Source organism: Passer domesticus, chromosome 7 (genome assembly GCF_036417665.1).
Source record: "Passer domesticus isolate bPasDom1 chromosome 7, bPasDom1.hap1, whole genome shotgun sequence".
NCBI classification, from domain to species: Eukaryota; Metazoa; Chordata; class Aves; order Passeriformes; family Passeridae; genus Passer; species Passer domesticus.
Genome location: NC_087480.1, coordinates 61,607,022 through 61,617,927, shown reverse-complemented (window position 1 = coordinate 61,617,927; position 10,906 = coordinate 61,607,022). Strand labels below are relative to the sequence as shown.

Genomic DNA, 10,906 nt, shown 5'->3' with positions numbered 1-10,906 from the left:
TTGTTGATTTATTGTTGATTTGGTTTTTTTATTAATATTAAAAGCAGATTTACAGTCTGGGATTCTTGTTTGTCCTCAACTGTTCAACACTTTTATTCATGGTATCAAAGAATTAGAAAATCTTTATACTCAAAGTTCTGGTAGAGGATTCTGGTTTGAGGGGTCTGCAGTTACATCCTGATTATGGGATGGGAACGGGGAGACACAGCCTGGTACTTCTTCTGTTCCATGATCTCCAAGCACTGGGCAATCACCTAATTAAAAACAAAAAACAATAGAAGCAATGAGCCTCAAACAAAAAAAAACCCCAACCAGCACAACTCATTAGTTCTGTGCTTATTTATTTGTTCCTTCGGTTTGTGAAACACTGAACATGGTAACATGAACAGTGAAACTCTCTCTTATTTTCATGTGTAGCTCATAAAGTGGGAATTTCAGGGCTCTAGGACTAAAATCACTTCTTGGTGCTCTCCTGTCATCAAAGTTCCCATAAACTTCATGAAAATATCCACACAGTTCCATAAATATTACCATATTTAGAAGGGTTGTGTTGTGATTTAACCCCAGCTAAAACCAGGACAGATTGAGATCTTCAAGTAAACAAACTTCAGAAGTGCAGGGAAGATTTTTATTGCTAACAAACAATCTAACAAGGAAAAATAAAAGAACAAAGGCAACAGCTTTCAAAAAGAACCTAAAGGAGGGAGGGATGTCTGCCAATTTCAAATCAATAAAAAGGCAGGGGAGCACCCCAAATGTACACAACAAATTTAAAGGAAGAGAAAATTGCAAAAAGTGACATCCCAGGATAAAAGAATGTTTTGGAAACAAAAGGAATTCTGAGGAGCCCAAACTCCAAAGAATGATGATATAGGTAATTATATGGAAAAAAGGGATTCAGATGCAGATTCAAATTATGGTAAAGTCAAAGGAGAGGCTCAGTGAGGAAAATCTGTGGTCAAGTAACCAGAATTCAAGAGAAACTTTTTGGATAAACTAATGAGGAAGAGACAGGATGAGAATTACAGAGAGAAATTCCATGGAGTGAGAAGTGGGAGCCCCAGGTCTGGAACCAGCACGTTGCCAGCCCTGGGTGAGTCATGTCCACCCACTGTGAGAGTGGAGAATAAAAGGGCCTAAAAGGAAAACCCACCTTCCTGGTGTCTTGAGGAAGAATGATCCCATCATCCCAGAGCCTGGCAGAGGAGTAGAAGGCACTGCTTTCTTCCTCCAGCCTGGAGAGGGCAGAGAATTGAACAGGCTTAAAAGCACAATAAAAACAGCAGAGCAGTGAAAAGAAATTACAACTGAAACAGGCAAATCCATCCATCTGAGGAGAATGGGCAGCACTGCTGTTAAAATTATTCAGAAACCAGCAAATAACAGAGTGACCATTCTGCAGTAACAGGAAGACCCTAACAGAAAGACATCAAATTACATTGAAAGTTAAATATTTTTTCAGTAGATCCATGTTTGTTTCATTAGTCAGGATGTGTTGCTCTGTAAGATGAACAAAAGTAGGTAATTTAACAATGAAATCCCTGTCAGGTTTATATGGAATGTCCTTACTTTGCCTTCAGCTGTTTGAGCTCCAGCTCCTCTCCTGTCCAGTCCCCAGCTGGTGGAACTGTGGGGAAATGTTGAGAATCCACAAGACCAACTCTTGCATTGGGCCACAGGAACAGAAAGTTTGGACTGAATGATCTCCCACACTACAAGGGAAAAACCAAACAACAGAACAAACCCACAGAGGTGAATCACAAAAAGGTGTCTGTGGGACAAAACAACCAAGGGCAAGGCAGGATGGAACACAAGTGGATTTGTACGAGGACAGACACCCTGTGCTGGAACCACCACCTCCCCACTGCCCTCAATATTTCTATTTTAATATTTCATTTTGAATTCCAAGCACTTCCACGTTTAATTCTTCCATGTTTGCTTCTCAGCAATCACATGCATTGTTGCGTTTCTTACTTAAATATTAGTTCAGAGCTCAGGCTCCCCAGCTGTGTTTTAGAAGTGCAGTGACACTTGAGCAGTGTGACAGGTGTGTCCCCAAGCCCTGGACTGGTGCCACCCATACCATGACGTAGCTGTCACTCCCAAAAGAGCCTCCAATGACAATGGTTATTTTGGGAACTGCAGCACAGGCAACTGCAGCCATCATGGAGGCATGGGCCTTCAGCCTGTTGGAATGAGCCTCTGCCTGGAATAAAAATAGATATTTTAGATCCTTTAAGACTTTATTATAGATTCTCCCCACTCCCAACAAACTTGTATTTCTAATTAATTTATTTATTTATTTACAGTTCTGCAGAAACAGATCTGGGATCTAATGGAGGTTTTACTTTCCTTAGCTCAGGACAAATCCTACTGCCTTCACTTTCAAAAGAGAAATAGCCAATTTTCTGAAGTGCAGAGTTAGCAGAGGAATCAATAAGTTGTATTTCAATGTCAAAAGCACTGCAAATGCCAAACTTTCCAGCCTTGCCAACTGAACTGTATCATTTTATCCAGCCCTGCTTAAAATTCAAGTGAGAAAGTTCTTGAATCTTTCTATTAGCAAAGTCATTATGAAGCTTCATCAAGAGTGCTTAAAAAACTATTTTTCCTAACAGTTAATAATTCTGAAAATCTAACTTTAGGCCCAACAAGAGCTAAGGGTTGTTTGAAATGCATCGAAGCAAACATGCCATACCTGTGAGATGCTTGCAGGCCCTGCTAGCTGTGGAGCAATGTTTTGGAGGAAGAGGATGGGAAGTCCCCTCTGGCCACAGAGCTGGACAAAGTGGCTGCCCTTGAGAGCAGCATTGTGAGCCAGCTCCCCATTGCTGGCCACGATGCCCACCAAGTGCCTACAGAACAAACATGGACAGTTGGACTCCATGATCTGAGAGGTCCTTTCCAACCTCAGCAATTCCATGATTCTCCCTTTTGAACCCTGGGAATGACTGGAGTGGTGTGGAACCTGCTGAGGCCACAAAAGCTGTTGAGAAATGCACATCCATCCATTTGGATGGGGAATGTTCCCAGCCATACCCTTCCACATGGCCAAATCCTGTCACTAATTCTGTTCCATAAGTAGCCTTGAATTCCTGGAATCTGCTTCCATCCACCAGCCGGCTCAGGATCTGCAAAGAAATACACAGACTTGACTTTTCTAGAGAAATTGAGGTGAAAATAGGAGAGTTCTGCTAAAAGAAATGCTCTGTTCAAACAGTAGCAGACCTGAGTTACACAAGATGAGCACAGAGGGTCTTTGGGTGACTTGCTAAATGCTCAATATGCACAAACCACCCAATTTGTGTTTAGTTTAATTACCAACTGTGTATTTTAAGACAAAGGTCAACTCCAAAATCATTTTAGTTTTACAAAGCACAATTGTTCCTGGGCATAAAAATGTAAAAAAGCAAAAAGCAAACCCCAGTGTGTGCAGTTTCAGATTTTGTGCAGAAGAAATGCTTGGTTCATATGGCTCATGTTCTCTTCCAACACAGTTAAAAGCTGCCTTCAAAGCTTTCTACAGTCAATTCCCTCAAGTGCAGGGACTTACCACTGCAGGAAAAGATACTGCATTCACATCCACGGAGACAAAATCTCATGTAGAACACAATGGAAACAGTGTGGGCAGCTCTCCATGTCTCTGCTTAAGCTTTAGTGTCTCTCCCTACCTCAAACAAGTTTGACTTGAGCTGTATTGCTTTTCAGTCAGTAATTTCACCATTTCTTTTGCATTATTGGAATGCTTGCGGGAAGAAACAAAAAGGCAGGGGAAGGGAAACACAGACATTAAAGGGGTGTATGTTCTCAAGGCAGCCAAGAAAGCATCCCAACACTGCATGGAAACAGCTGGGCAGCAGTGGCACAATCTGGGATTATTTTATCTCCAGCAGGACTTCAGGTATTTACATATTTTATAATAAACATTTATATATTTTCTGTAATAAATATAAATTATTTATGATAAAGATTTTAATAATAAATTTAAATATTTTCTATAATTCCACAGAACTGTTGCCATCCTGCTCTGTTTCAGGATGAAACAGATGAGGTAATAAATCAGAATAACATCTGGAGCTGTGGGATAGAGCAGAGTGAAGGATGCAGGAATGAAATCCCTGCTCTCTTACCAGTTTGACAGGAAGAGTGCAGCTGTAAGCCAGTGGTGCCAGGCCCAGGAGCTCCTCAGGGCTGTACAGGGGACTGTCAGGCTCCCTGTCCTGCTCTGGCACTGGCTCATAGTTTAAGGTGGAGACAACATTACGAATGCACTCATAGGCCTCCTCTTCTGAGGGTGCAAAATGGTCACTGCAGCCACTGACTCTAGGACAGACAGACGTTAATTAGCATTGAATTAATGAGTTCTGAATCCTGAGAGAAAACCCAAACTCTAGGGAAAAAGCTGAGACTCTCCAAATGCTCTGTGGAAATACTGTGTGATTTGTTTCTGTGAATGAGCTGAAAGCAACCACTCAGTAGAATTTCCATGCAGTCCAATCCCAAATGAAACTCACAGCAAGGAGTTGTTCTTCCCCATGACTTTTGTGTTTATCTGGATTAAACAAACACCTTGGCATCTATTTTTGTGATGCTGTTGTGGCAGACAATATCAAAAAGGGAAAAGAGGAAAGCAAACTTTGGGAATTATTTCAAAATAAGTGGTTGCAGCCAAGATATAAAGATAGGAATGTATTCCATGTAGCAAAATTGGGTTAAATATGAGTATTCTGGAAAACACTTGGAAAAGAGAATATAGCATCCCTCTTCTGTAGCTGCTCACTGTGAGGCACAGAGGAAATTACTTGCCTGAAGTTGTTCAAGAAGTATGTGGAACAATAGAGATCCAAATCCAACCTGTCCAGTCCCAGCCTCACCCCATCAATAACATCATTTTACTCCCATTTGGCTGATTTAACCCAAATCCCTGACCCTGAGAAGGCAAGCCAGTGTAACCACAGGTTCCACTCTTAGCTCTGCTCTGAAATGCCAATGCCACATTCCTTTCAGGCTGCGAGTGCTGAATTCCCTGGTTTTGAGAACACTCCACACACTGTGAGTGAAGCCTGGCTCCTCCAAGGTCCTCAGGAGAGACATCTTCTCCCGTGGCAGCTTTCACCAGGGGTGGCCCAGCCAGGAACAGTGTCCCAATTTTATCAATGATCACGGATTCCTCAGCCATGGTGGGCACATAGGCACCTCCAGCCACACAGGAGCCACACACCACGGCCACCTGAGGGGACACAGACACAGCAGTGCTGGAGAGGGGACAGGAAAGGCAGAGCCAAGCCCAAAGCTGTTTCAGAAAGGCAGAAAGTGCTAAATCACAGCTTGGGGAACAAACCAGAGACAGAACAAAATTTACTACACATTTATACTTTTCCTACACCCCCTGCACTCACTCCCCATGCCACTGTACCTGAGGGATTCCCATGGCAGACATGATTGCCTCGTTGTAGAAAACCCTGCCACCGTGCAGCTTGTCAGGAAACAGCTCTGACTGAGGGACAGGGAAAAGAAAAAGAGATTTTCAATGGTAGCTGTGAAAGTTGGTGCTTCCCTTTCACTCCATTCATTCCCAAACACACCAAAACTGACACTGGGAAGGTCCCCATTAACAATCACTCCTGAGCCTTTCATATACAGCATTCATTATGGTATTTATTCCTCTATACATTGTCAAATCCCTCAAAAATATCCATTTGCTTTGAAAGCATAGGTTAAGTTGTGTGATTTTTTCCTGAAATCACAGGAAAAAAAATATATATATTTTTTGGCGAAAGAAAGGGTGGTAATTCTGCTTCATCTGTGAAATGCCTTTGGCAGTTTCCTTTTTTGCTTAGTTTTGGATACAATTCCAGGTAAACTTCCAGGTAACTTTTAAAATTTAATAACTTTAAATAACTTTAAAATTCCAGGTAACTTTTCCTGTGTGCTTGCCCTCAGTGTGGAGAGAGAACAACTGCAGTCGTCTCTCTGACAGGATGATCTCTGCATTTCACTAAAGAAGCTGTTCACATTCTTATTTTGCAGTCAGAATTGCAAAACCTCCACTTTTAAAGGCCACAGAGCTTAGTGCACCACTGGCACAAACAGGACAATAAAATACAGAACACTTCAGAGATTCTGGAGTGAAAATAGACACCTCCCACTGTGTACAGAGAGACACAAAAGCAGTTCAGCACACTCACTGGAGTTTCTAACCCCTGCTCAGGTGGGAGGTGCAGGACCAGCCCAGGTGATGAAATAAATACTGATCTTTTCTGCTCTGCAGAGTGCCAGCAGTACCTGCAGGGGTAGGAAGGCTCCCCCACTGTCCACCAGGTGCACAGACAGCAGCCTGTTCTCCATGGCAATTTCCTGGGCTCTCAGTTGCTTTTTCACTCCAATTGGGTAAATGGTTCCTCCTTTCACAGTGGCATCATGTGCAATGAAGACACACCAGACCCCACTGATCCTGCCAATTCCTGCAAGCAGTACCACACATATTTATTTAAAGCAACAGGCAAAGCAAGGGGGGCAAACCTTTTAACTTTTTCAGGAGTTTTTCTCAGCAATGCTACATCAAGAAGCTCCAAATTAACTTGAAAATACCTCACAGAGAAAAAAAATCTACACTGTTCTCTGGAATTACAGTATTTAAAAAATTCATCTAAATGACAGAAGAACCTCAGATAAATTTACTTACTTCCGGTGACAATGTAACAGGAAAAAATACACTGTGACTCCCAACCCTTGAGATAAAAGGGAAGGCAGTTAAAAATCACCCCTATACAGCTGGAAAATATAACAATCTGTGATCTAAAAAAAGGGTTTTCATACTGTTCTTCTAGTTACTTTCTAAACTGAAACCACTCTTCAAAACGCAATTTCGCTGATATTGAATGAAATTGAATTTCATTGAATTTCAATGAAATTTCGTTTTGAAGAGCTGTTCCAGTTTAAAGAGACAATGTCTGCATAGAAAATGCAACTGTCTGTGATTTGAAAAACACTTCAAAATGTATGCCACAGCTCCTGTTTCTCACAACAACTTTGTCCCCTCTCCTTTAAGAGTCAACAGCTGATTTGACACATCACCCTACATTTTTTGAGACAAAAATTAGCAAGTAGTAAGTAGAATTACTAAATCTAGAAGAAATTAAAAACTGTTCTGTCAAAGGTATCTCCTATTATAGTAAAACAGCAGTGGCTGAACTCTTCAGTTCTTCAACTATTCTGCTGGGAATAAGAACTTGATAAATCCAGCATTCACTTTTCCGAGGAAAACACTCCAGAGAGTAAAATATCCCATAACCTTCATTCCAAGCATCCTTTCCTCCCCGTTCCCCTTTCCCAGGGCCCCAAGGTCCATTACCCGTGAGGCAGCCGGCAGCAGGGACATCCCCGTAGGGCATGTGCAGCCCGGCCAGGGGGGACAGCTCCAGGAAATCCGCGTCGTCCAGCAGCAGCCGCAGGCGCTCCCGCACGAACACCTTCTTGTTGCGCTGCGTGTGCCGCAGGACGGCCTTCTGACCCCCTCCTTCCTTCACCCGCTCCAGCAGTTCCGAGTGCCTGATGGACAAAACACAAAGTTCCGTGGGGAAAACTGAGAGGTGCGGTCACACTCTGGAGGGGAGGGACACGGACAGGGGAGAGGTGGGGCCGGAGGAACCTCAGGAGTTCAACGCGGCCGAGAGCAGGTCCTGCCCTGGGCCGGGAAAATCGCCAGGACAAACTCGGGCTGTGGGAGAAGGGATGGAGAGGAGACCGGGAGAAGCTCATCCTGCCCTGCCCAGAGGAGCCCCTGGAGCTGCTGCAGGGCTGGAGCCCCTCTGGAGCCAGGCTGGGAGAGCTGGGGGGGCTCCCCTGGAGAGGAGAAGGATCCAGGGAGAGCTCAGAGCCCCTGGCAGGGCCTGGAGGGGCTCCAGGAGAGCTGCAGAGGGACTGGGGACAAGGATGGAGGGACAGCACACAGGGAATGGCTGGAAGCTGAAAATTGGTAGATTTAGATGGGAGATTGGGAATTGGAAATTGTTCCTGGCAGGGTGGGCAGGCCCTGCAATAGAATTCCCAGAGCAGTTGGGGCTGCCCCTGGATCCCTGGCAGTGCCCAAGGCCAGGCTGGACACTGGGGCTGGAGCACCTGGGACAGTGGGAGGTGTCCCTGCCATGGCAGGGTGGCACTGGGTGGGCTTTGAGGGCCCTCCTGACCCAAACCATTTTCCTTACAAGTCACCCTTTAGCAGACTGAGCTTAAATATATTGCACAGTTTTCACACAAATGGCATGAAAATGAAGATAAATTCACATTTTCAGATTATTGTTTTTCCAAGGTGTAATAAAAAGCAAAGGTCTATTATTTAAAGCAAACATTCCACTTTTCTTAGCCAAAAACTGTTTAATAAAGCAAATAATATAATATATAATAATGAGGCTATCATAATGTGCCTGTCCTAATTCAGCATGAACCTCCATGTTCCACCGGCTCTTGGGAATAATCCAGCCAAGAGCTTCCTCTGTCAGGCCCTGCAACAAGTTTATCTGACAAAAATCAGTAACTGGGAAGTGGAATAAATTAATAAATCTGGAAGATATAGTAAAAGCAGGGAATACTGCAGTGTCACAGGGAGGAAGTGATTACCCAATAGTATTGTCAGGGCAGCACCATGTATAGGTAAAAAACTGAATAAATGTAAACAAACACAGTATCTCAATTTTGATCTTAAATAAACCAAGTTCTTCCTTTATTTCAAACACATTTTTCCCCCAGATGCATCACCTTTAACCGTAAATGTTGTTTGACACAAAGACTCACACAGCCCTTTGGGTGTGACTGTGATCTGAGCGTGGCTCCCTGCACAATCTGGAGGCTGGAAAAACTTTGGAGGAAAAGGATTTTAATCATGTCCTCAATGCCACCACAGGAGGGCACAGTGTGTTTTCCAAAGCTTTGCTTCCAGCTCGTGGATCACTCCTCTGAACAAAGCCTTTGCAATTGTGCCGTCTGATCTTTCGGGACAAACACATAAAACACATTTTCCCGTTTTATCTGCAAATTATGATGGACAGCAGCACCCATCCCCTACTGTCAGGAGTGTGTGAGTCACCCTTTACGTCTCTGCATTCAAAATGCAACACAAAACAAATGTTACGTAGGTCTGCAAAAAGTATTTCTCGGCAATATATGCAAAACAACACATGGCACTGTTTTAAATAGTTTGCACCTCGGTTTGGGCATTTCAGTCAACATTTCACGGGCTGGTTTGTGTTGGAAGGGACCTCAAAGCTCATCCAGTGCCACCCTCTGCCATGGGCAGGGACACCAGGCTGCTCCAAGCCCTGTCCAACCTGCCCTTGGACACTTCCAGGGATTGGGCAGCTACATTGCTCCATGGAGCAAGTATTGCCCCATGTTAAAAGTCCCTAAAGTGCCCTAAGTGACTCTTACACCATGCCACAAACAGCAACGCTCTAAAAACCCCACAAGACCGCTTTATTACCTTTTAATCACAGCCTCGCTGTTCCTTAAATTCTCTTGGAACGCGTCTCGGTACACGGCGGGGACACGTCCGTCTAGAACCGGGAATGTTTTGGGATGGCGCCTGGATTTGGGTTTATTACTTAAAAACCGGCGGGGAGGCAGGGGCTGTGTCCTTCCCCAGCCCTGCCCCAGCAGCGGCAGCTCCCGGTATTCCCTCTGGAGCAGGCAGGAAGGGGTTTTCCACGGATATTCCCTCTGGAGCAGGCAGGATGGGGTTTTGTCCCGGTATTCCCTCCGGAGCAGGCGGGTCAGGGGCTGCAGCGGCACCGCCGGCCCGAGGCGCGGCCGGCCCAGGGCGCACAGCCGGGCCGGGCTCCACATGGCCCCGAGAGCTGAGGGACAACGAGCGACAGGAATTAAAGAGCGGGTTCCCTCGGCCGAGGGGCAGAGCGGTCCCTTCGCCTCGGGAGCGGGTCATGAGGGGACCCCCTGACTCCATTCTGCCGTGAGGGGACCCCCTGACTCCATTCTGCCGTGAGGGGACACCCCGGTGCCCGCCCTGACTCCATTCTGCCGTGAGGGGACCCCCTGACTCCAGCCCTGCATCGGGCGTGGAGAGGCGGCATTCCCGACTCCCGTCTTCCCGCAGGGGTCGTGAGGGGACACCACTGGTTCCTGCTTTGAGGATCGTGAGGAGCTGCTTTGACTCCAGTAGGTCGCGAGAGGACACCCCTGTTCCTGCGGGGTTCGTGAGAGGACACCGCCTGTACCCGTGGGGGCCGTGAGGGGACATCCCTGTTTCTGCGAGGTTCCTGAGGGGACACCCTGTTCCCGTGGGGGCCATGAGGGGACACCCCTGTTCCTGAGGGGTTCCTGAGGGGACATCCCTGTTCCTGCGGGGTTCCTGAGGGGACATCCCTGTTCCTGCGGAGTTCCTGAGGGGACACCCTCTGTTCCCGTGAGGGCCGTGAGGGGACGGACACCCCTGCTCCCGCCGGAGCTGTGAGGGCACACTCCCTGTTCCCGCGGGGGCCGTGAGGGGACACCCCCGGTCCCCGCCGTGCCACAGCGGCCGCGAGGGGACAGCCCGGCTCCGGGCCGTGCCGGACGGGCCCAGCCGGGCCTGCGGGGCCGGAGCGGGGCCGCCCGGGCCGGGCAGGGAGCGCGGGCCCGCGGCCTCGCCGCCGGCGCTCCCCGGCCCCGCTGGCCTCACTCCCCGCCCACCCCGAGCCCGCCCGGCCCGGCCCGGCCGACCCTGCCGCCCTTGCCTTACCGCGTGCGGTCCCCGCCCGCCTGGCGGGGCGGCTCCGCAGGACGGCCCGCCCCCGGTGTCCTGTGTGCCGTGCCGTGTGTGTGCTCTGTCCCTGGTGTCCTGTGCCCCCTGTGTCCCGTGCCATGTGTGTCCTGTGTCCCTGGTGTCCTGTGTCCTCTGTGTCCCGTGCCATGT

General features: G+C 47.1%; 1 protein-coding gene across 1 annotated transcript; it reads right to left on the bottom strand.

Moving 5' to 3' along the window:
• Positions 1-10,751, bottom strand: LOC135305479 (methylcrotonoyl-CoA carboxylase beta chain, mitochondrial-like). Its single transcript, XM_064429189.1, has 13 exons — positions 10,733-10,751; positions 9,479-9,851; positions 7,355-7,551; positions 6,286-6,464; positions 5,417-5,497; positions 5,052-5,230; positions 4,131-4,323; positions 3,040-3,131; positions 2,699-2,855; positions 2,084-2,206; positions 1,570-1,712; positions 1,154-1,235; positions 1-254 (listed from the first exon to the last, which is right to left on the bottom strand). Exons 2-13 carry the CDS (start codon positions 9,838-9,840, stop codon positions 171-173), a joined length of 1,872 nt encoding a protein of 623 aa, XP_064285259.1. The 5' UTR covers positions 9,841-9,851; positions 10,733-10,751; the 3' UTR covers positions 1-170.
• Positions 10,752-10,906: the final 155 nt, after the last annotated feature.